Raw genomic sequence first — 25213 nt, forward strand, 5'->3', positions numbered from 1 at the left:
GGGGGAGTGGGGGTGGGGGGGGGGTTGCCAGGGGGAGGGGGGTTGCCAGGGGGAGTGGGGGTGGGGGGGTTGCCAGGGGAGGGGGGTTGCCGGGGGAGGGGGGGTGGGTGGCAGAAATTGCCAGCCTCCATGGTAAATTGCTGCTGCTGTTGACAATGCTGTTCTGAGACTTGTTCTCTTCTTTACCACAGAACGTTCACACACAATATGTTGGCTTTCGGACTGAGCAAGAAACTGTGCACCGATTTCCTGAAGAAACAATCAGTAATCGGGAACCTGAATCACGGTGAGAGGGCTGGGCTAGCACTGCACTCCTTCAAACCCTGAATCACGGTGAGAGGGCTGGGCTAGCACTGCACTCCCTCAAACCCTGAATCACGGTGAGAGGGCTGGGCTAGCACTGCACTCCCTCAAACCCTGAATCACGGTGAGAGGGCTGGGCTAGCACTGCACTCCCTCAAACCCTGAATCACGGTGAGAGGGCTGGGCTAGCACTGCACTCCCTCAAACCCTGAATCACGGTGAGAGGGCTGGGCTAGCACTGCACTCCCTCAAACCCTGAATCACGGTGAGAGGGCTGGGCTAGCACTGCACTCCCTCAAACCCTGAATCACGGTGAGAGGGCTGGGCTAGCACTGCACTCCTTCACATCCTGAATCACGGTGAGAGGGCTGGGCTAGCACTGCACTCCCTCAAACCCTGAATCACGGTGAGAGGGCTGGGCTAGCACTGCACTCCTTCACACCCTGCCACCTGGGTTTATCTCTTTTCAAATTGAAGAGTATGGAAGTCACTTCCTTCTGAATTCCTCTGCCCAAAATTGATCTCTAATTTGCATTAAACTTGGCACACTAATCAGAGAAATAAAACGAGAACTCAGAATGCTGATGTTGGGTTATTGGGGCACTGTGAGGGAGCTTTACTCTGTATCTAACCCCGTGCTGTACCTGTCCTGGGAGTGTTTGATGGGGACAGTGTAGAGGGAGTTTTACTCTGTATCTAACCCCGTGCTGTACCTGTCCTGGGAGTGTTTGATGGGGACAGTGTAGAGGGAGCTTTACTCTGTACCTAACCCCATGCTGTACCTGTCCTGGGAGTGTTTGATGGGGACAGTGTAGAGGGAGCTTTACTCTGTATCTAACCCCGTGCTGTACCTGTCCTGGGAGTGTTTGATGGGGACAGTGTAGAGGGAGCTTTACTCTGTATCTAACCCCGTGCTGTACCTGTCCTGGGAGTGTTTGATGGGGACAGTGTAGAGGGAGCTTTACTCTGTACCTAACCCCATGCTGTACCTGTCCTGGGAGTGTTTGATGGGGACAGTGTAGAGGGAGCTTTACTCTGTATCTAACCCCGTGCTGTACCTGTCCTGGGAGTGTTTGATGAGCAGATATTTGGACTAACCAATTGTCTTGTGTTTGTATTTTTAGAGCAGTATAAGTTGCTCTGTGACCACATTGACCAGATGACGATTAGCTGAAGTTCAGGAAGAAAGCAGCGTGTTGACAGTGAGCAGCCAGTAGTCTCCTGTGAAGCTGATGTCTTTCGAACCTGTATCTTGCAGTGAGATCATCACAGTTACTGTGGTTCCATGGGGTGGGTGTGCCAATGTATCTGAATGACTTTACAGCAACTCTCCATTCTGCCCTGGGTCTGCCAGTTGTTCACTGTATATTCTGCTGACAGACTCACATAATTGGCCATTGCATTAGCTGAGCACATTATTTAACATGACTTACCAGAGAGCAGTATTGGATCTACAGTTAATATTGTAGCAACTGTTTGGCTGTGTTAAACCCTCTTGAGGGAAAGGATGATGAAAAGATGCTGTAAAGATGGTGCGGAGCACATTGGCACAAAACATATCCACCATGTCAGGTTTCTGCCTCTCTGTTTAAGGTTGTGTGTGTTTGTGAGGTTTTATTTACTCTGTAACGAAATGTATTCCCATTGATTGGAGTGGGACTGGGATCAGGGACTGAGCGTGTGGCATTTTCATGTAACAATCTGCTAGTTTTGTGAAATTTTGGGGAACAGGCTACTTTCTCAAGCCCATTACCTTGTTTTCCCAACTCTCAAGTCACTAATACTGTCCCCCCATCCCAGTAAGTCACGTTGCCTCTGGGATTTGGGACTGTGTACGAAGGTCCCAGTTTCACAATGCTGGGTGGGGGGGGTGGGGGGTGGGGGGGGAAACTCAGAAACCTCTCGCTGTGGATTTAAATGATTATCTCACACGAGGTGTCACTTAAACAATCATTGGCGACGTCCAAATGGATCACAATCACTTTTAATCAAGTTCAGTGTGAGGCTCCTGAACATGGGCTCCTGTATCCACCAATTTCCCAATCCCGTCAGTGTCCGGCCTTAAAGGAATGCTGTGTCCCAGAATGATTGATGTCCTTCCCCTCAGGCTGCTGGGGATTGGGAGATTGATTAACCTGTCTCCTGATTATTTATCTCTCTGTGTTCTGTTTGAAGTGCTGATACCTGCCACATGATGTTTAAATTTAAGTCTCAGTATCTGAGTGTTTTCTGTAACTTGCTGTTTTATTTAAAATATCCATAAGTTTTAAATGTGAGGGGCCAAATCTTTGAAAGATCAGACTGACTCCACTTTTGTTATCAGTTTTATTGCTGCCAAGACCAGAGCTGATCACTGCTGATGTCTTTATATTAAACAATAAACTGGGCTGCCTTGTTCTGGAAGGTTCCATTGACTCTCCAGTGGGTACAATGCTGGAAGGTCCATCTGCTGCACCAGCTCAGTTTGTGCAGAGCTCCCCTTGGTGCATGAAGATCTGGTAAAGTGTAACTTGGTTTCATGGGCTGTGCATCAGATTTCCTGTAAATATCAGCTGGAGGAAAAATGGCTGCTTGCACCATCACATTTTCATGACCAGTTAATTGGACTTATTGCTTCTCTTCTACCAGCACCATTGCACGGAAGTGAAATAGCGGTTATCGAACCAGGGTTCGAGTGTTGTCACTTTTGAAAGGAATCTACTCAGTCTCCATGGGTAGAATTATCTTTTGTTGAGTTTTAACAATGAACTTTCCAAGACAACTTTTAATAACTTGCTGTTACTTGTGATTGACTTTCATTCAGCTGGCTGAATCCTCTGCTAGTTCCATCATCACGGTGGAGATTTTGCTGCCACTTGGTGTGTGAGGCACTGTATGATGTGTAGTCCCTGTTCGATGTACAGGAGCAGGTGGGGATAGCTCTCCGCTGGATTTATGTGTGACGTCAGAGCTAGATATGAACTTGCAACACTGGTTATTATCAATGTCCTTGCGTAGGGTCCTCTGTGGTCCTCCCAGCCAGAGAGGCTCTGGGGCAGCCCCACTCTCAAGTTTCAATGCGGACGCCTACATTTCTTGTGCAACAAAAAACCTAATGAACACACAGCCCGGCTCGGATTTACCAGGGTATAAACCAGTCTTGCTAGCGAGCAAGGATGGGGTAATAAGGTAGTTCTGTGACTTGGAGCCGCTAATTGATCGAGCGAAGAAAAAGAAAGCCAGAATCTGGCACCTATCCGGGTACACAGAGGGAGAATTCAGAATGTCCAATTTACCTAACAGCACGTCTTTCGGGACTTGTGGGAGGAAACCGGAGCACCCGGAGGAAACCCACGCAGACACGGGGAGAACGTGCAGACTCCACACAGACAGTGCCTCTATTTCCCCTCAGAGGGTGTCTGAACCCACCCTCTTTCCAGTGAAAGGCCCTCTATTGAGCTCAGGATGAGGTGTCATCATATAGATGAAAAGTGTTAGCTAATCCCCTTGTGTCTAGCTTTATTCCTGGAAGGTATTTACACCTTTAAGTGTTGCTACGAGATATGCTGACACGGTGCTCGTTCCCCCTGATAATCTGATGGGATCATCCAAGCAGGGCAGAGGGACCCTGAGTGGCAGTGTACCTCCTCCTGGTATTGGTGCCATGGGGGCACATTGGGCAGTGTGTGCTGCTGTTACGTTTGCAAGTGGAGCAAACCTAGAAAGCGGAGGAAGTGAGTTACAGCAAGTAGCAAATTAGCACCAACAGCCGAGAGTGTTTGAAACATCCTGAAAGCAGAGGGTGGGGAGAATGAAATAGACTGATGAGGCTTTTTCACAGAGGATCCGGCACGTGCTGCCTGACGGTATTGTGGAGGTGGTTATGGAGGGGGATACACTGTGGAAATTGTTATCGAGAGCCAGCATTGACACAGTGGCACAAATGGCCTCCTGTGATGTAATCATTGTGCCCCTTACTAACCTTCAACGGACAGTCTGATCCAAGAGAGTGTCTTTCAAGATTTGCAACATGACAGTGTTACCAAGATTCAGCCCAACAACAACAATGCAAGTTTGTCTTCAGCCAGTATTACTGTGAAGTAATGGAGGTTAATGAGTTTTAAATTACTGTTGCGTCCAGGTGCTGCCGTAAGTGTATTAAATTACAACTCAAACTTATTTTTCACATTTAATTTCCTGTCCAGTGTCTGTAAGGGCAGATAGGCAGGAAACGTGTCAACTTGTGGGTGACCATAAATAAATGGCCAGTTTGTGTAGATTCAATAACCCCGCCGCGCAGGCAATCGCTACGACACACCTTGTTCATATGTAAAGTTGGTGATATTAGCATATTTAATTTGCTCCTTTTTCCTCTGGCTCTGAGATTTTAACCCGTTCTCGTAAATGGATTATCCCCTCTACTGAGGCGTCTCTGCTGCTCTTAGTCCGTCGCAATCACATATCTGAATCAGACAGTTGTGGGCTCCCGTTCCACTTGAACATAACGGTCTAGTTGTTCCGGTGCTGTGGGACTACTGCACTGTTGTAGCTGTTGTCTCTTGGATTAGGCCTGTCTTCTGTTTTCGGTGAATAAAGAACAAAGAACAAAGAAATGTACAGCACAGGAACAGGCCCTTCGGCCCTCCAAGCCCGTGCCGACCATACTGCCCGACTAAACTACAATCTTCTACACTTCCTGGGTCCGTATCCTTCCATTCCCATCCTATTCATATATTTGTCAAGGTGCCCCTTAAATGTCCCTATCGTCCCTGCCTCCACTACCTCCTCCGGTAGTAAGTTCCAGGCACCCACTACCCTCTGCGTAAAAAACTTGCCTCGTACATCTACTCTAAACCTTGCCCCTCTCACCTTAAACCTATGCCCCCTAGTAATTGACCCCTCTACCCTGGGGAAAAGCCTCTGACTATCCACTCTGTCTATGCCCCTCATAATTTTGTATACCTCTATCAGGTCGCCCCTCAACCTCCTTCGTTCCAGTGAGAACAAACCGAGTTTATTCAATCGCTCCTCATAGCTTATGCCCTCCATACCAGGCAACATTCTGGTAAATCTCTTCTGCACCCTCTCTAAAGCCTCCACATCCTTCTGGTAGTGTGGCGACCAGAATTGAACACTATACTCCAAGTGTGGCCTAACTAAGGTTCTATACAGCTGCAACATGACTTGCCAATTCTTATACTCAATGCCCCGGCCAATGAAGGCAAGCATGCCGTATGCCTTCTTGACTACCTTCTCCACCTGTGTTGCCCCTTTCAATGACCTGTGGACCTGTACTCCTAGATCTCTTTGACTTTCAATACTCTTGAGGGTTCTACCATTCACTGTATATTCCCTACCTGCATTAGACCTTCCAAAATGCATTACCTCACATTTGTCCGGATTAAACTCCATCTGCCATCTCTCCGCCCAAGTCTCCAGACAATCTAAATCCTGCTGTATCCTCAGACAGTCCTCATCGCTATCCGCAATTCCACCAACCTTTGTGTCGTCTGCAAACTTACTAATCAGACCAGTTACATTTTCCTCCAAATCATTTATATATACTACAAAGAGCAAAGGTCCCAGCACTGATCCCTGTGGAACACCACTGGTCACAGCCCTCCAATTAGAAAAGCATCCCTCCATTGCTACCCTCTGCCTTCTATGGCCTAGCCAGTTCTGTATCCACCTTGCCAGTTCACCCCTGATCCCGTGTGACTTCGCCTTTTGTACTAGTCTACCATGAGGGACATTGTCAAAGGCCTTACTGAAGTCCATATAGACAACATCTACTGCCCTACCTGCATCAATCATCTTAGTGACCTCCTCGAAAAACTCTATCAAGTTAGTGAGACACGACCTCCCCTTCACAAAACCGTGCTGCCTCTCACTAATACGTCCATTTGCTTCCAAATGGGAGTAGATCCTGTCTCGAAGAATTCTCTCCAGTAACTTCCCTACCACTGAAGTAAGGCTCACCGGCCTGTAGTTCCCGGGATTATCCTTGCTACCCTTCTTAAACAGAGGAACAACATTGGCTATTCTCCAGTCCTCCGGGACATCCCCTGAAGACAGCGAGGATCCAAAGATTTCTGTCAAGGCCTCAGCAATTTCCTCTCCAGCCTCCTTCAGTATTCTGGGGTAGATCCCATCAGGCCCTGGGGACTTATCTACCTTAATATTTTTTAAGACACCCAACACCTCGTCTTTTTGGATCACAATGTGACCCAGGCTATCTACACCCCCTTCTCCAGACTCAAACTACCAATTCCTTCTCTTTGGTGAATACTGATGCAAAGTATTCATTTAGTACCTCGCCCATTTCCTCTGGCTCCTCACATAGATTCCCTTGCCTATCCTTCAGTGGGCCAACCCTTTCCCTGGCTACCCTCTTGCTTTTTATGTACGTGTAAAAAGCCTTGGGATTTTCCTTAACCCTATTTGCCAATGACTTTTCATGACCCCTTCTAGCCCTCCTGATTCCTTGCTTAAGTTCCTTCCTACTTTCCTTATATGCCACACAGGCTTCGTCTGTTCCCAGCCTTTTAGCCCTGACAAATGCCTCCTTTTTCTTTTTGACGAGGCCTACAATATCACTCGTCATCCAAGGTTCCCGAAAATTGCCGTATTTATCTTTCTTCCTCACAGGAACATGCCTGTCCTGTATTCCTTTCAACTGACACTTGAAAGCCTCCCACATGTCAGATGTTGATTTGCCCTCAAACATCCGCCCCCAATCTATGTTCTTCAGTTCCCGCCTAATATTGTTATAATTAGCCTTCCCCCAATTTAGCACATTCATCCTCAGACCACTCTTATCCTTGTCCACCAGTACTTTAAAACTTACTGAATTGTGGTCACTGTTACCGAAATGCTCCCCTACTGAAACATCTACCACCTGGCCGGGCTCATTCCCCAATACCAGGTCCATCCCTAGTTGGACTGTTTACATATTGTTTTAAGAAGCCCTCCTGGATGCTCCTTACAAACTCCGCCCCGTCTAAGCCCCTGGCACTAAGTGAGTCCCAGTCAATATTGGGGAAGTTGAAGTCTCCCATCACCACAACCCTGTTGTTTTTACTCTTTTCCAAAATCTGTCTACCTATCTGCTCCTCTATCTCCCGCTGGCTGTTGGGAGGCCTGTAGTATACCCCCAACATTGTGACTGCACCCTTCTTATTCCTGATCTCTACCCATATAGCCTCACTGCCCTCTGAGGTGTCCTCTCGCAGTATAGCTGTGATATTCTCCCGAACAAGTAGCGCAACTCCGCCTCCCCTTTTACATCCCCCTCTATCCCGCCTGAAACATCTAAATCCTGGAACGTTTAGCTGCCAATCCTGCCCTTCCCTCAACCAGGTCTCTGTAATGGCAACAACATCATAGTTCCAAGTAGTAATCCAAGCTCTAAGTTCATCTGCCTTACCCGTAATGCTCCTTGCATTAAAACATATGCACTTCAGGCCACCAGACCCGCTGTGTTCAGCAACTTCTCCCCGTCTGCTCTGCCTCAGAGCCACACTGTCCCTATTCCCTAGTTCTCCCTCAATGCTCTCACCTTCTGACCTATTGCTCCCGTGCCCACCCCCCTGCCATACTAGTTTAAACCCTCCCGTGTGACACTAGCAAACCTCGCGGCCAGGATATTTATGCCTCTCCGGTTTAGATGCAACCCGTCCATCTTATACAGGTCACACGTGCCCCGGAAGAGCTCCCAGTGGTCCAGATAACGGAAACCCTCCCTCCTACACCAGCTGTTTAGCCATGTGTTTGTCTGCTCTATCTTCCTATTTCTAGCCTCACTGGCACGTGGCACAGGGAGTAATCCCGAGATTACAACCCTCGAGGTCCTGTCTTTTAACTTTCTGCCTAGCTCCCTGAACTCCTGCTGCAGGACCTCATGCCCCTTCCTGCCTATGTCGTTAGTACCAATATGTACAACAACCTCTGCCTGTTTGCCCTCCCCCTTCAGGATTCCCTCTATCCGTTCGGAGACATCCTGGACCCTGGCACCAGGGAGGCAACATACCATCTTGGAGTCTCTTTCACGTCCACAGAAGCGCCTATCTGTGCCCCTGACTATAGAGTCCCCTATTACTATTACTCTTCTGCGCTTTGACCCTCCCTTCTGAACATCAGAGCCAGCCGTGGTGCCACTGCTCTGGCTGCTGCTGTTTTCCCCTGATAGGCTATCCCCCCCGACAGTATCCAAAGGGGTATATCTGTTCGAGAGGGGGACAACCACAGGGGATTCCTGCACTGACTGCCTGCCCTTTCTGGTGGTCACCCATTTCTCTGCCTGCACCTTGGGTGTGACCACATTTACATAACTGCGATCTATGACGCTTTCCGCCACCTGCATGCTCCTAAGTGCATCCAATTGCTGCTCCAACCGAACCACGCGGTCTGTGAGGAGCTGCAGTTGGGTGCACTTTCTGCAGATGAAGCCATCCGGGACGCTGGAAGCCTCCCGGACCTGCCACATCTCACAGTCAGAGCACAGCACCCCTCTAACTGACATTGCGTCAATTAATTAAAATTAAAATTTGTCTTTTTTCTTTTAAATACTTTTTTTTTTTAAATTGCAAAGTTACTGTCAACTATCTGTTTCCTAGCACTAGATTTCTAATAGAAATGCGATAGCTAACTATAATACTCTCCGATCTCTGGCTTAGATATCCTCTAAATTATAATTAAGTTATTATAATGTGGAAGTTCCGGGACGATGCGGGATTTATGAGACGGATGCTGGGGCGTATACCGGACCTGGAGGTAGGAAACTTGATTTTAGGAGGGGACTTTAATACGGTGCTGGACCCGGGGCTAGATAGATCCAGCTCAAGGACCGGAAGAAGGCCGGCAGCGGCCAAGGTACTTAAGGGGTTTATGGACCAAATGGGGGGAGTGGATCCATGGCGATTTCTTAGACCTAGGGCTAGGGAGTATTCCTTCTTCTCCCATGTCCATAAAGTGTACTCCCGGATAGATTTTTTTGTTTTGGGAAGGTCGTTGATCTCTAGGGTGGAAGAAGCTGAGTACTCAGCCATAGCGGTTTCGGATCATGCCCCACATTGGGTGGACCTGGAATTAGGAGAGGAAAGGGAGCAGAGAACACTCTGGCGATTAGATGTGGGACTGATGGCGGATGAGGGAGTGTGTGCAAGAGTGCGGGGGTGTATTGAGAGATACCTGGAGGTCAATGACGACGGCGAGGTCCCTGTGGGAGTGGTATGGGAAGCACTAAAAGCGGTGGTCAGAGGAGAGCTGATCTCCATTGGGGCCCACAAAAGGAAAACAGAGGCCAAGGAAAGGGAAAGATTACTGGGGGAGATTTTAAGGGTGGATAGGGAATTTGCAGAGACCCCGGAGGAGGAATTGTACAGGGAGAGGAGACGACTCCAGACGGAATTTGACCTTCTGACCACCAGAAAGGCGGAGGTACTGTGGAGGAAGGCACAGGGGAGGAGGTATGAATATGGGGAAAAGGCGAGTCGCCTGTTGGCTCATCAATTGCGAAAGAGGGCAGCAGCGAGGGAAATAGGAGGAATTAGAGACGAAAGGGGAGACACGGTGCGAAGGGCAGGAAAGATAAATGAGGTGTTCAAGACCTTCTATGAGGAACTGTATAGGTCTCAACCCCCAGAGGGAGAGGAGGGGATGCGGCAGTTCCTGGACCAATTGAGGTTCCCGAAAGTGGAGGAGCGGGGGGTGGTAGGCCTGGGGGCACCGATTGGGGTGGACGAGGTTATTAAGGGACTGGGAAGCATGCAAGCAGGGAAGGCCCCAGGACCAGACGGGTTCCCGGTGGAGTATTACAGAAAATATGTGGACTTGTTGGCCCCGTTGATGGTGAGGACGTTCAATGAGGCCAGGAAAGGGGGGACTCTACCCCCGACGATGTCGGAGGCGACGATATCGTTAATTTTGAAGAGGGATAAAGATCCGTTGCAGTGCGGGTCCTATAGACCCATTTCATTGTTGAACGTGGACGCCAAATTGTTGGCAAAGGTACTGGCATCGAGGATAGAGGACTGTGTCCCGGGGGTGGTGCACGAAGACCAGACAGGGTTCGTAAAAGGGAGACAACTGAATGTTAACGTGCGACGACTATTAGGGGTGATAATGATGCCCCCAGTGGAGGGGGAGGCAGAGATAGTGGCGGCAATGGACGCAGAGAAGGCATTTGATAGGGTGGAGTGGGAGTATTTATGGGAAGTGTTAAGGAGGTTTGGGTTTGGGAACGGGTTTATTAGCTGGGTTAGACTTCTTTATGGGGCTCCAACGGCAAGCGTAGTTACAGGTCGACATAGATCGGAGTATTTCCGACTATATAGGGGAACAAGACAGGGATGCCCGCTGTCTCCATTGTTGTTCGCGTTGGCAATTGAACCTCTGGCCATGGCGTTGAGAGACTCCAGGAAATGGAGAGGGGTGATTAGAGGGGGAGAAGAACACCGAGTCTCGTTATATGCGGATGACCTATTGTTATACGTGTCGGACCCAGCGGGGGGAATGATAGAGGTTATGCGAATTTTGAGGGGGTTCGGGGATTTCTCGGGGTATAGGCTAAACATGGGGAAGAGTGAATTATTTGTGATACATCCAGGGGACCAGAGTAGAGAGATAGAAGGCTTGCCTCTAAGGAAAGTGGAAAGAAACTTCCGATACCTGGGGATTCAGATCGCTAGGAGCTGGGGAACCTTGCACAGACTTAATCTGACACGGTTGGTAGAACAAATGGAGGAGGACTTCAAGAGGTGGGACATGCAGCCTCTATCGCTGGCGGGCAGGGTGCAAGCAATTAAGATGATGGTCCTCCCGAGGTTCTTATTTGTATTTCAATGTCTCCCTATACTAATCACTAAGACCTTTTTTAATAAAATAGACAGGAGCATCACGAGCTTCGTGTGGGCAGGGAAAGTTCCGAGAGTAAGGAGGGGGTTCCTTCAGCGTAGTAGGGACAGAGGAGGATTGGCACTACCGAACTTGGGCGATTACTATTGGGCCGCCAATGTGGCAATGATACGTAAATGGATGATGGAGGGTGAGGGAGCGGCGTGGGAAAGACTGGAGAGAAAGTCCTGTAAAGGGACGAGTTTAGAGGCGCTGGTGACGGCGCCGCTACCGATCTCACCTAAAACGTTTACCACGAACCCGGTGGTGGCGGCAACATTGAATATCTGGGGACAGTGGAGGCGACAGAGAGGGGTGCGGGGAGCCCTGGTGGGGTCCCCAATCAGGAACAACCATAGGTTCGCCCCAGGAAGAATGGATGGAGGATTTCAGAGCTGGTTCCAGTTGGGAATTAGGAGGGTGGGAGATTTATTTATAGATGGGACTTTTGCGAGCTTGGGAGCATTGGAGGAAAAGTATAAGTTGCCCCGGGGAAATTTCTTGAGATATATGCAGGTGAGGGCATTTACTAGACAACAGGTGAGGGAATTTCCATTGCTCCCGACACAGGGGATACAGGACAGGGTGCTTTCAGGGATGTGGGTCGGAGAGGGCAAGGTGTCAGAGATTTACCGAGAGATGAGGGAAGAGGGGGAGGAGTCGGTGGGCGAACTAAAAGGAAAGTGGGAAGAAGAACTAGGGGAGGAGATAGAGGAGGGTATGTGGGCTGATGCCCTAAGCAGGGTAAATTCCTCTTCCTCATGCGCCAGGCTTAGCCTGATTCAATTTAAGGTGCTACATAGAGCACACATAACGGGAGCAAGATTGAGCAGGTTCTTTGGAGTGGAGGACAAATGTGGGAGGTGTGGCGGGAGCCCGGCAAACCACGCACATATGTTTTGGGCGTGCCCGGCACTGGAAGGGTATTGGAAGGGAGTGACGGGAGTGATTTCGCGGGTGGTGAAGGCCCGGGTCAAACCAGGCTGGGGGTTAGCTCTATTTGGAGTTGCGGAAGAGTCGGGAGTGCAGGAGGCGAAAGAGGCCGACGTTGTGGCCTTTGCGTCCCTAGTAGCCCGGCGCAGGATCCTACTCATGTGGAAGGAGGCGAAACCCCCCGGACTGGAGGCCTGGGTAAATGATATGGCGGGGTTCATTAAACTGGAGCAGATAAAGTTTGCCCTGAGAGGATCGGCTCAAGGGTTCACCAGGCGGTGGCAGCCATTTCTCGACTACCTAGGGGAACGTTAGAGGGAAGACAGATGACCAGCAGCAGCAACCCAGGGGGAGGGGGGGGGGGGGGGAGGGGGGGTTTAGTTTAGGTCAAAGATAAAGGGGTTTTGTTACTTGTGTATTGTTTAAAATTTCTGTATTGTTATTGTTGCGTTTGCTTTGTAAGAGGGGAAAAATTGTTGTTTGGGAAAAAAATTTCAATAAAACATTTATAAAAAAAAAAAAAAAAAAAAAAAAAATAATGTGGAAGTTCCCTCGATACTATTCTGAGGCAGAACAGCAGAGTTCTCCACAAGTGTCATGATCAATATATATCTTTTGAACACTGTCAATAAAGCAGATTGACTGGTCTTTAATAATAATAATCTTTATTATTGTCACAACTCGGCTGACATTAACACTGCAATGAAGTTACTGTTAAAAGCCCCTAGTCGCCACATTCTGGCACCTGTTCGGGTACACAGAGAATTCAGAATGTCCAAATCACCTAACAGCACGTCTTTCGGGACTTGTGGGAGGAAACCGGAGCACCCGGAGGAAACCCACGCAGACACGGGGGGGAACATGTAGACTCCACACGGACAGTGACCCAAGATGGAATCGAACCTGGGACCCTGAAGCAACTGTGCTAACCACTCTGCTACCGTGCTGCCCATTGGATAGTTAAAACTATCCAAATTGAGATATGCATGAGACAAGTGTCAGATATTTACCAGCTTTGCCACATCGTGTTCACACTCCACATCTTCCTGGGAGCTCAAATTCCCCTCAGCAATGACAGCGAGGGAAGAGGAGTTCCTTGTGGTTTTCCATTGCACTGTGTCTCTCCACTGCAGGCAGTGCTGTCCCAACACCCCCTCGCTTCAAAATGGACGACTTGAATTTACATAGAACATAGAATTTACAGTGCAGAAGGAGGCCATTCGGCCCATCAAGTCTGCACCGGCCCTTGGAAAGAGCACCCCACACCTCCACCCTATCTCCGTAACCCCACCTAACCTTTTTGGACACTACAGGCAATTTATCTTGGCCAATCCACCTAACCTGCACGTCTTTGGACTGTGGGAGGAATCACCCGGAGGAAACCCACGCAGACACGGGGAGGACGTGCAGACTCCGCACAGACAGTGCCCCAAGCCGGGAATCGAACCTGGGACCCTGGAGCTGTGAAGCAACCGTGCTAACCACTATGCTACCGTGCTGCCCATTACACAGTACCTTTCATGATCTCGGGATATCCCAATCACAAAGTCAAAAATGTAGGATCTAATTTATAATAATAATTTTTATTGTCACAAGTAGGTTTACATTAACTTGTAACAATAAATATTATTATAAATTAGCTACTGCATTTGCAGACAGCAGATTTTACAGCCAGCGATGTGTTTGGGGCCAGGTAGTGTGTGTTTGTGATGGTGATTGGGTGAAAGTGACAGATCAGAGCAGAAACCTCTGTCGATGAGGGCAGGAGCTTCAGGGAGAAAAATCGCACAAACTGAGAAACTACCGATGGGAACCCATTTCAATGAAAGAATCAGAATGAAAAGGATCATAGTTTGTTGTAATAACAGGGCTGGTGCTTAGTGCTGCAGCCTCACGGCGCCGAGGTCCCGGGTTCGATCCCGGCTCTGGGTCACTGTCCGTGTGGAGTTTGCACGTTCTCCCCGTGTTTGCGCGGGTCTCCCCCCCACAACCCAAAGATGTGCAGGGTAGGTGGATTGGCCGCGCTAAATTGCCCCTTAATTGGAAAACAAATAATTGGTTACTCTAAATTTTAAAAAAAGGAAAAAAAATCCTTCACATTAAATGCTGGCTAATTGGATACATACTCGATGAGGAAATGTGCAGAGCTCTGGGGAAGGGATTCATTGAACAGATGCAATGGGCTGAAAGTTCACTGATGGAATGGGATTTAAGAGCACGACGTGAGATTTATACAACTTGTTTTACAGTCAGTGCAAACTGCAGCCACCTCAGCATGAAGCCTGTCGAGCAGGGCCACAATTCTGGGGTCACAGCAGCTTTATCCACTCAACACACTGCAGGCATAGCGGACAGCTGGGGGGGGGGTGGGGACGACAGCTGGATGGGGCAGGGGGGTAGAGACCGTGGGGGGGGAATGAATGGTGTTTGGGGGGGGGGGGGACGGGGGACGCCAGCTGGGGAGGTGGACGGTGCCGGGGGAGGGGATGGATGGGGGGGGGGGGGGGGAAAGAGAGCTGGGAGGGGGAGGGTGCCGGGGGAGGGGATGGATGGGGAGGGGCGAGGGGATGGATGGGGAGAGAGCTGGGAGGTGGACAGTGGGAGGGGAGGTAGAGATATTTGTTTCTTTGCTCTTCAATACCCCACAGGAACAGGCGGCCATTTAGCTCCTCGAGCCGGTTTCAGTAATTGCGGGAGGTCAGGACTGATCTGGACCCACCCTGGCTCCTGATCTCTTTCCACCTTCACTAATGAGAATCTGGCAATCTCCAATTTAAACCTTTTAATTGAGCTTTCTGCATTTCAGGTTTCCCGCCCTTTATGACACGTTTCCTATTTTGGGAGTTTTGTTCTTTTGTCAAAGTGCCTCCTGCCAGCAGGAAGATTATTTAGCGAGGCTGTCAATTCAAGATCGTAAAAACCACGGTCAAACGCTGAAGTCTTAAGTTAAAAGCAAAATCTCTCCGGAGATGCTGCCACTCCAGCAGAGTTTGTACTCGAGTCGAAGGAATATCGTCCCACAATCTAACACTTGGAGCCCTGATAACTTTCTGGTGAATGTCCATTGTCCTCCTACCAGGGCCAACATATCCTGACGGACAATGTCCAGATCGTACAGCACTCGAGGGCTTTGTACAGTTATGGCAAAGCTCCCTCTCCTTTATATTGTTGCTCCTTAGTTCTAAAAGGCTAACAAGCCGTCAACCTTTGGACCCAATGAACTGGCCGATTGAGTTCCTCCATTGACCAGAGTGTTGAATCTGGCTGCAGAAGGGGAAGTATTCAGAGTCACTGGTGTCCGATTGTGAGGATTCTTCACTGGACAAGAAGGGACTGTCAGAGCCATACAGCATTACCTGTTCCTCAATAGTCCGATCAGGAGGGGTCCGCTGGGGTCTTTTACGTAGGTTCCACGGAAAGGGGCGTGGATTCAGCTCTGAGAAGTTAGCTGCAGAACCAAGCTGGAATTGCTCCACATCTCCACCTGAATCACCTCTCTGTACCCCCCATTCTGCAGGCAGGGCCGATCGCACATTCTGGCCAGTCAATCTGAGCAAAAGAACCTTGGGCTGGAACAATGGGGAACGTAAGAGTGTCTCTTGAACATCCAGAGAGAGAGGAGCTGCTGTGAGTAACTGGAGGTCGATGCCCTGCAGCAGAGACTGGTTTGGGGACAGCGAGTGTGACAGGCAAGCAGGATGTCCTTGGCCAGGTGAACCAGGTGCACTGAACTGTGTTTTACTGGCAGGAAGTTCAATGTTTGACCCCAGTCCTGGGGGGTTGAGTGGTTGGGACGGAGGCTCAGTGGCCTGGCTTTGGAGGGAGTCCGTCACGGCACTGCTGCTGTTCAGGTTCACCTGAGATTGCAGCGGGTCAGGTGGGGACAACTTCCAGAACCGCCTGTTCCCAACATCTTCATCACATGACTGGTCAAAATGCAGAGAAAGGAAAGCTAAATTTGGGCCTTGAGCCAAAGGTGAATGAATCTCCCGGTCGTCCTCCTTCCGTGCAGCCAATGCTTCATTCCGCAGAGCTCCCCACCTCTCACCGGCTCTTGCACGGATTTGACTTTGGTTCACACTTTCCTCGGCTTCGTGTCGTATGTCCGGGAGTGAAACTCCCACGATCGGCTCGGTCATCCCCTTCATCCTCTCTGCCTGCTGTTTCGCATTGCCATGGACTGGCACTCCTCCATTCGTATCGGGCGCAAGGGAGACTTGCTCTGTTCCTCCACAGTGTCCTTCACTCAGGGCAGATTGTATTGAGGAGAGGATTGTGGGAATTTCACACTGCGTCTCACTCCAACTGTGATCTAAAACACAATCAACAAATCATCAGTGCTGTGGAATTGTACCTCTCAACCGGTCTGGCAGATTTTATGCTCAAAGTAAAGGCTGTCAGTGCAATAGGTAAAGCACGGGGTTAGATACAGAGGAAAGCTCCCTCTACACTGTCCCCATCAAACACTCCCAGGCAGGTACAGCACGGGGTTAGATACAGAGTAAAGCTCCCTCTACACTGTCCCCATCAAACACTCCCAGGACAGGTTCAGCACGGGGTTAGATACAGAGTAAAGCTCCCTCTATGCTGTCCTCATCAAACACTCCCAGGACAGGTACAGCACGGGGTTAGATACAGAGTAAAGCTCCCTCTAAACTGTCCCCATCAAACACTCCCAGGACAGGTACAGCACGGGGTTAGATACAGAGTAAAGCTCCCTCTAAACTGTCCCCATCAAACACTCCCAGGACAGGTACAGCACGGGGTTGGATACAGAGTAAAGCTCCCTCTACACTGTCCCCATCAAACACTCCCAGGACAGGTACAGCACGGGGTTAGATACAGAGTAAAGCTCCCTCTAAACTGTCCCCATCAAACACTCCCAGGACAGGTACAGCACGGGGTTAGATACAGGGTAAAGCTCCCTCTACACTGTCCCCATCAAACACTCCCAGGACAGGTACAGCATGGGGTTAGATACAGAGTAAAGCTCCCTCTAAACTGTCCCCATCAAACACTCCCAGGACAGGTACAGCACGGGGTTAGATACAGAGTAAAGCTCCCTCTAAACTGTCCCCATCAAACACTCCCAGGACAGGTACAGCACGGGGTTAGATACAGGGTAAAGCTCCCTCTACACTGTACCCATCAAACACTCCCAGGACAGGTACAGCATGGGGTTAGATACAGAGTAAAGCTCCCTCTACACTGTCCCCATCAAACACTCCCAGGACAGGTACAGCACGGGGTTAGATACAGAGTAAAGCTCCCTCTACACTGTCCCCATCAAACACTCCCAGGACGGGTACAGCACGGGGTTAGATACAGAGTAGAGCTCCCTCTACACTGTCCCCATCAAACACTCCCAGGACAGGTCCAGCACGGGGTTAGATACAGAGTAAAGCTCCCTCTACACTGTCCCCATCAAACACGCCCAGGACAGGTACAGCATGGGGTTAGATACAGAGTAAAGCTTCCTCCACACTCACTCACTGTGTGTGGGTTAGCACAGGGAGAGAGAGTGCTCAGTGTGTGCGTTAGCACAGGGAGAGAAAGTGCTCAGTGTGTGTGGGTTAGCACTGGGAGAGAAAGTGCTCAGTGTGTGTGTGTTAGCACGGGGAGAGTGCTCAGTGTGTGTGTTAGCACGGGGAGAGAGAGTGCTCAGTGTGTGTGTTAACACGGGGTGACTGCTCAGTGTGTGTATGTTAACAAGGGGTGACTGCTCAGTGTGTGTGTTAACACGGGGTGAGTGCTCAGTGTGTGTGTTAACACGGGGAGAGTGCTGTGTGTGGGTTAGCACAGGGAGAGAGTGTGCTCAGTGTGTGTGTGTTAGCACTGGGAGAGAAAGTGCTCAGTGTGTGTGTGTTAGCACGGGGAGAGAAAGTGCTCAGTGTGTGTGTGTTAGCACGGGGAGAGAAAGTGCTCAGTGTGTGTGTGTTAGCACGGGGAGAGAGAGTGCTCGGTGTGTGTGTGTTAGCACGGGGAGAGTGCTCAGTGTGTGTGTGTTAACACGGGGAGAGTGCTCAGTGTGTGTGGGTTAGCACAGGGAGAGAGTGCTCAGTGTGTGTGTGTGTGTTAGCACAGGGAGAATGCTCAGTGTGTGTGTGTTAGCACAGGGGGAGAGAGTGCTCGGTGTGTGTGTTAGCACAAGGAGAGAGAGTGCTCAGTGTGTGTGGGTTAGCACGGGGAGAGAGAGTGCGCAATGTGTGTGTTAGCACGGGGAGAGTGCTCAGTGTGTGTGTTAGCACAGGGAGAGAGAGTGCTCAGTGTGTGTGTGTTAGCACAGGGAGAGAGAGTGCTCAGTGTGTGTGGGTTAGCACAGGGAGAGAGAGTGCTCAGTGTGTGTGTGTTAGCACAGGGAGAGAGAGTGCTCAGTGTGTGGGTTAGCACGGGGAGAGAGAGTGCGCAGTGTGTGCGTTAGCACGGGGAGAGTGCTCAGTGTGTGTGTGTTAACACGGAGAGAGTGCTCAGTGTGTGTGGGTTAGCACAGGGAGAGAGAGTGCTCAGTGTGTGTGTGTTAACACGGGGAGAGTGCTCAGTGTGTGCGTGTTAGCACAGGGAGAGAGAGTGCTCAGTGTGTGTGTTAGCACAGGGAGAGAGTGTGCTCAGTGTGTGTGTGTTAGCACAGGGAGAGAGTGTGCTCAGTGTGTGTGTGTGTTAGCACAGGGAGAGAGTGTGCTCAGTGTGTGTGTGTGTTAGCACAGGGAGAGAGTGTGCTCAGTGTGTGTGGGTTAGCACAGGGAGAGAGAGTGCTCAGTGTGTGTGGGTTAGCACAGGGAGAGAGAGTGCTCAGTGTGTGTGGGTTAGCACAGGGAGAGAGAGTGCTCAGTGTGTGTGGGTTAGCACAGGGAGAGAGAGTGCTCAGTGTGTGTGGGTTAGCACAGGGAGAGAGAGTGCTCATTGTGCAGCTATATAGGGCCGTGCTGGGTCACGTCAGTATTTAGGAGTGATGCAGGCAGAGCGAGTAAGGAAAGCTAATTTCCTGCCCTGGATTTATTGGTCCAGTTGGGTTTCACACCGAGACCCGATTTTTAAAGTAAGCGTGTTGCGATTTGAACGCTCAATCCCAGAATTGTCCGTCCAGTAAGAGAGAATATTACACCCTCCTCAACTCCTGCAAGTTGAGCAGGGACAGTCAAAGAGAAAATCATTGATGTACTCACCGCTCGGATCCTGGCTCCTCCGCTGTCGGATTCGCTGCATCAGTGTGAGGAGGAGGTCAGGAATGCTGGTGTAGGGATTGTTGACCAGGATCGACAGGAGGCTCTGCTCCGCTGGCGAGAGGCTGCCAACACTTCTCTCAGCAGCCAGCAACTGTGGAAGCAACACAAGAGAAGGGGGTGGGTTTGACTGTGTTCCCAAATGGCATCAGCGGACTGCGTCAATCAACCAACCCCAGTCCAGCACTCCGTGACTGGACCAGAGGGGCGGAGGTGGACACAGGAAATAAGAGCAGGACTGGGCCACGTTCCCTCGAGCCCGATCCCTCGCTCAATAAGACCATGGCTCATCTGTTCATGACCTGCACTTTCCAGCCTGCTCACCAAGACCCTCAGTTTGTTTAACTCAGCCTTTAACATATTCAACGTCCCAGCCTCCAGTGATCGCTGGGGAAGAAAATGCCACAGATTAATTAATTTCTCCTCCTCTCTGCCTCGAGTGGGCACCTCTTATTCTGACTGGTCCGTGGTGCTACATTCCCCCCACAGGCAGACACACCCTTTCAACATCCACCCTGGAGGACCCCCTTCAGCTTCTCATATGTTTCAATGAAATCACCTCTCTCATTCTGCCAAACTCCAATGAGAATAGGCCCAACCTTTCCTCACAAGACAACCCCTTAATCCCACAAATTGACCTTGTGAAGCTTCTGCAAAGCAAGTCTAATTCTCCTCAAATAAAGGTGACCAAAACTGTTGACAGTGCCCCAGGTATAGTCTCACCAACACACTGAACAATTACAACAAGATTTTCCCAATTTTATACTGCATCTTGTATCGATTAGAGTTTAGAAGGAGAGGCCATCTTATTGAAACATCCTGAGGGGACCGGACAGGGTTGATGCCGAGAGGATTATCCTCCATGGAACTCAGACACAGGTTAAAAATTAGGGGGCGGGATTCTCGGCCCCGCCACATTTCTGCCCCGACCGGCTAGATGCTCTGTTACGTCGGCTGGTCAATGAGGTTTCCCATTGTGGGGCAGCCCCACGCCGTCGGGAAACCCCCGGGCTGTCGGCAAAGCAGGGAATCACGCCGGCGGAGACCCCCGCCCAGGGTCTCCGATTTAAGAGACATTAGGAGAATTTATTTCGCTCACAGGATTAGAACAAAGAAAAGTACAGCACAGGAACAGGCCCTTCGGCCCTCCAAGCCCATGCCGACCATGCTGCCCGACTAAACTACAATCTTCTACACTTCCTGGGTCCGTATCCCTCTATTCCCATCCTATTCATGTATTTGTCAAGATGCCCCTTAAATGTCACTATCGTCCCTGCTTCCACTACCTCCTCCGGCAGCGAGTTCCAGGCACCCACTACCCTCTGTGTAAAAAACTTGCCTCGTACATCTACTCTAAACCTTGCCCCTCGCACCTTAAACCTATGCCCCCTGGTAATAGTTATAGTTTTATATGAGTCCCGAATCAGAAGTGTAAAGGAGGGTTTCTTCCGAGGGGGGGTTGGTTGACTGTCGCAGAGAGGTTCGTCCTTCCAGAAGTGAGAGAGGATCATCGTGTTGAATTAGTTTTGAAGGCAGCAGTTTCAACGTTCCAGTGCTTCACTGTGCAGATAACGGTCAGGCGATTGTACTGGGTGAGAGCTCCTGTTGCTCTCTATTCAAGACAGGAACAGGCTATTTGCCTGGAGTTACTGTCCTCTTCAGAGGTCAAGCAGTGACTGACTAGGTGATCCAACAGTTTATTAATTAAAGGAAGCTCAAGGCCTGGTTATGTGGTGGTCTTGGGTTGACCAACAAGGACCCTGGTTGAAACCCATTATTATTTGGAGCAGGTAACGGTCGGGCCATTAACTCCACATTGGAGGTTAGAAGTCACAAACTGCTGCCGTTGTCCTTCGGAGAGGCATTTTTCTGGTGGCCAGGATTCTTCTTTAGAAACGCGAAGATGATTTATGCAGCTCCAGGAAGGGGCTTTGGTGTCTTTTTAAAAAAAGGTAACGAAGCTCTGCTGGGATGTCTAAAGCAGTCATTTTCAACCTCAGGATTGCGACCTGCTGGTGGTGTCGGGAGGGTCACGGGGCCATCGGTCACGCTATTCCCGATCACAGGAGGAAGTGCCCCACAGCAACGACCGGCTTTTCAAAATGCCGGCTGTCCCGTGCGTGCGTGCCTCCTCCGCAGTGCGCAGGCTCGGAGCCCAGTGCGGCAGACTCTCCGCAGTGCGCAGGCCCGGAGCCCAGGGGGCAGGCCCGGAGCCCAGGGGGCAGGCCCGGAGCCCAGGGGGCAGGCCCGGAGCCCAGGGGGCAGACTCTCTGCAGTGCGCAGGCCCGGAGCCGAGGGGGCAGGCCCGGAGCCCAGGGGGCAGACTCTCTGCAGTGCGCAGGCCCGGAGCCGAGGGGGCAGGCCCGGAGCCGAGGGGGCAGACTCTCTGCAGTGCGCAGGCCCGGAGCCGAGGGGGCAGGCCCGGAGCCGAGGGGGCAGACTCTCTGCAGTGCGCAGGCCCGGAGCCGAGGGGGCAGGCCCGGAGCCTAGGGGGCAGACCGCCTCCTCTTGACGTCAGCGAGCTGCCACAGGAGCAGATCTTTTTGAAAATCGATGTCTTGCCGCCAGTAACGGCGGCAGAGAGCAAATCACACGCCTGTGCACGGAAGTCACGTGTTCTAGGTGCAAGAGAGACTCCTCCATTTTGAGCAGCCAGCTATCAAGCAACCCATTAAGAAGCTGAAATCAGGAACAAAGCAGTATAAAGATGATTTCTTGAGTATGGCTTTGTTGATTGTGTCAATGCAAATCAGGATGCAAAGCCCATGTGTGTTATATGCAGAGAAGTACTGGCAAATGAACGTTTAAAACTCTCAAATCTTCAAAGGCATTTGAAGAATAAGCATGGAGATGGAGGACAAACCTCTTGATTTTCTTCCCAAAGAATGTAGCGAGAACTTTAATCGTCAGCTGAAGTCCTTAGCGGAAATGTAACATTGATTGGCCATAATCTTCCAGTCTTCTCCAGACTCAGCAGGGGTGCCAGAGGACTGGAGAATTGCAACTATTACGCCCTTCTTCAAAAAAGGTTGCAAGGATGGCCCCAGATATTAGAGGCCGGTCAGTTTGACATCAGCGGTGGGAAAGGTCCTGGAAACAATTATTCAGGATAGAATTAGTAGTCACATGCTAAAATGAGGGCTGAACAGAAAGAGCCAGCATGGATTTCTAAAGGGGAAATAGTGTTTAAATAACCTGGAGTTTGGGGCGGTAACAGAAAGGGTCAATGAAGGTAATGTTGATGATGTGGCGTATATGGACTTTCAGAAGACATTTGATACAGTGCCACACAACAGACTTGTGAGAAAGGCGACAACTCACTATAAAAGGGACAGTAGCAACATGGATGAACAATGGCTGAATAATAGGAAACAGGGAGTAACGGTGAATGGATATTTTTTGGGCTGGAGGAGGATTTGTGGTGATGTTCCCCAGGGGTCGGTATTGGGACCCTTGCTTTTCCTGATGCATTTCCTGATGTAGATCTTGGTGTGCAGTGGACAATTTCAAAGCTTGCAGTTGAAACAAATATGCATCATCAAAACTTGGAAGTATTGTAGTGTTAATGTAAGCCTACTTGTGACAATAAAGATTATTATGGTGGATAAATTGTTGAAATGTATTAGTACAGACTTCTGGGAACAAGCTGGCATCACAGAAGATAAAGTGAAAGACATACATAGTGTGTATTGTTCTGGGCGAGGTGTTTTCAGAACCCCAAAATGTATCGTGGAGTTCAACCAACCTCCCCCTTTAATGGATTTGTTGCTTTTCCAGCACACGGCTTGTTCCCCAGGTGTGATATTACAATTATGGACACGTGGTTTTTAACACAAAACAATGTTTATTCCATGAACTCAACTTAACCTTTTAAATAAACATTCGATCCCTTAACACCCCTTACTTCAAAGATAACCCCGAAAATAATACAACACTAAATAATCCCTCAAAATGTTCCTTCAAACATCCAAAAGGCTTCAAACCTTCAAAACAGTAACACACCAGGTCACAGAATATATATATTTTCTGTTGGATGGCAGAGATATATCAGCCTGGTTGACTTCAGCTCCAGCACCTTGCTTTTCTTCCTGCAGCTCTCTGGAAACACAGACACCCCAAGCTGCTCTCTCAAACTGAAACCAAAAGCAGAAGTGAGCTCAGCTCCCCCCCAACCTCTGACAACGCTTCAGTAACATGATCAGCTCCATTCTTTAAAGGTACATTGCTTAAACATCCATTTCGTAAAGGTACTCTCACATGACCGTATCAATGGGATAAACAGTAACGAGAGTGGGTTAAATCTTACCAAAGTGAATGCAACTGGAGGAGTATGGAGGGGCCTTATAAATGATGTGGTCCCTGGTGCTGTGAGGCAACAGTGCTAACCATTGTGCCATCACTGCTATTAAAACTGGAACATCAGACTTTAATATTGTAAAAATAATATCTTTATATTATTTATATTATTAAGAGCAGCACGATGGCACAGTGGTTAGCACTGCTGCCTCACAGCTCCAGGGACCCGGATTCAATTCCAGCCTCGGGTGACTGTCTGTGTGGAGTTTGCACGTGCTCCCCGTGTCTGCGTGGGTTTCCTCCGGGTGCTCCGGTTTCCTCCCACAGTCCAAATATGTGCAGGTTAGGTGGATTGGCCGTGCTAAATTGCCCTTTGAGTCCAAAGATGTGCACGGTAGGTGGGGTTAGGGTTGAGTGCTCGTTCAGGCTCTATGGGCTCTATGGCCTCCTTCTGCACTGTAGCAATTCTATGGATTGCAGTTAAACAAGTGAGGAATAGGTTACAGAAGATACTGACCAAAATAATTAAAGTAGGAATTAACGGAAGACGGAATGCTGACATAATATAATATAATAATCTTTATTATTGTCACAAGTAGGCTTACATTAACACTGCAATGAAATTACTGTGAAAAGCCCCTAGTCGCCACATTCCGGCACCTGTTCTGGTATACAAAGATAGAATTCAGAATGTCCAATTCACCCAACCTGCACGTCTTTCTGGACTTGTGGGAGGAAGTCTGGGGGCGCCTTTTAACAAGTAACAGCTGTGAAATGGGACTGCGCACATTAATCTCGTTAAATGGTCAGTGTCACGGAATAAACAACAAACCTTCATCCCTGAACGACAATGGACAATGCCCTAAACCAGGTTCAAGTTACCACCATGGCAGGGCAGTTAGGTAATGACCTGCTAATCAGGATGGCGCAGTGGTCTAACGCCCTGTGTTCCGGTTGCAGTCTCCTCTGGAGGAGTGGGTTTAAATCCTCTGGAGGCGTGGGTCTGCACGTTCTCCCCGTGTCTGCGTGGGTTTCCTCCGGGTGCTCCGGTTTCCTCCCACAAGTCCCAAAAGTTAGGTGAATTGGACATTCTGAATTCTCCCTCTGTGTACCCGAACAGTCGCCGGAATGCGACTGTAACTTCATTGCAGTGTTAATGTAAGCCTACTTGTGACAATAAAAATTATTATTATTAATGACTGACCAATCAGATGGACAGAAAAGGTTTTACTTAAAATGGCACAGGACCCAGCTGGGAACAGTGTATAAAGTAAGGATTTGTGAGATATTACGCGTGCATCATCATCACTAAGTAGAAAGACAGAAGATAAACTTCAATGAAGACACAAGGCACCGCGTCGACCAGCGGTTAAGGACCGGGATTCCATCGTGAACATGCCCTTTGCCAAGCATCATGATTTTGTGCATATTGTGGAAAACCTAATAAAGTCTGTGAAGCTTTTGAAACAAATTTGCACCCATGTTCATAGCTAGTCTGAGCCGGAAGTCTCTTTTTGAATAATTTAGTTTTACGATTAAATTGAAGTAAATATCAGATCTTACATTTGTGCCGTCGATTTATCAGTCTG

The 25213-nt window shown here is 49.5% G+C and overlaps 2 protein-coding genes across 9 annotated transcripts in view; one reads left to right on the plus strand and one right to left on the minus strand.

Annotated features, from left to right (window-relative positions):
- LOC140430308 (Fanconi anemia core complex-associated protein 24-like) overlaps positions 1-25213 on the plus strand; it is a 400826-nt gene that overhangs the window by 343378 nt on the left and 32235 nt on the right. For 7 of the 8 annotated variants that reach the window (XM_072517741.1, XM_072517747.1, XM_072517742.1 and 4 more), the window contains 2 exons: positions 192-286; positions 1428-2700. In XM_072517741.1, coding sequence (XP_072373842.1) covers positions 192-286; positions 1428-1477 — 145 coding nt within the window. In that variant the 3' untranslated portion in view covers positions 1478-2700. Of the gene's footprint in view, positions 1-191; positions 287-1427; positions 2701-25213 lie in introns of those variants that run through there. The other variant, XM_072517750.1, reaches the window with a different exon arrangement.
- Positions 14619-25207, minus strand: LOC140430306 (uncharacterized). The gene is made up of 2 exons (XM_072517739.1): positions 19272-25207; positions 14619-16420 (listed from the first exon to the last, which is right to left on the minus strand). The coding sequence occupies exons 1-2, from the start codon at positions 19309-19311 to the stop codon at positions 15309-15311; spliced, it is 1152 nt and encodes a 383-aa protein (XP_072373840.1). The 5' UTR covers positions 19312-25207; the 3' UTR covers positions 14619-15308.

Source organism: Scyliorhinus torazame, chromosome 10, assembly GCF_047496885.1.
Source record: "Scyliorhinus torazame isolate Kashiwa2021f chromosome 10, sScyTor2.1, whole genome shotgun sequence".
NCBI lineage: Eukaryota > Metazoa > Chordata > Chondrichthyes > Carcharhiniformes > Scyliorhinidae > Scyliorhinus > Scyliorhinus torazame.

Bases quoted from the DNA above. Each gene is read 5' to 3' on its own strand.
- LOC140430306 (XM_072517739.1), bottom strand. From the start codon at position 19,311: ATGCAGCGAATCCGACAGCGGAGGAGCCAGGATCCGAGCG. The intron at 16,421-19,271 runs GTGAGTACATCA...ATTGTGTTTTAG, and splicing joins GAGGAGCCAGGATCCGAGCG to ATCACAGTTGGAGTGAGACG.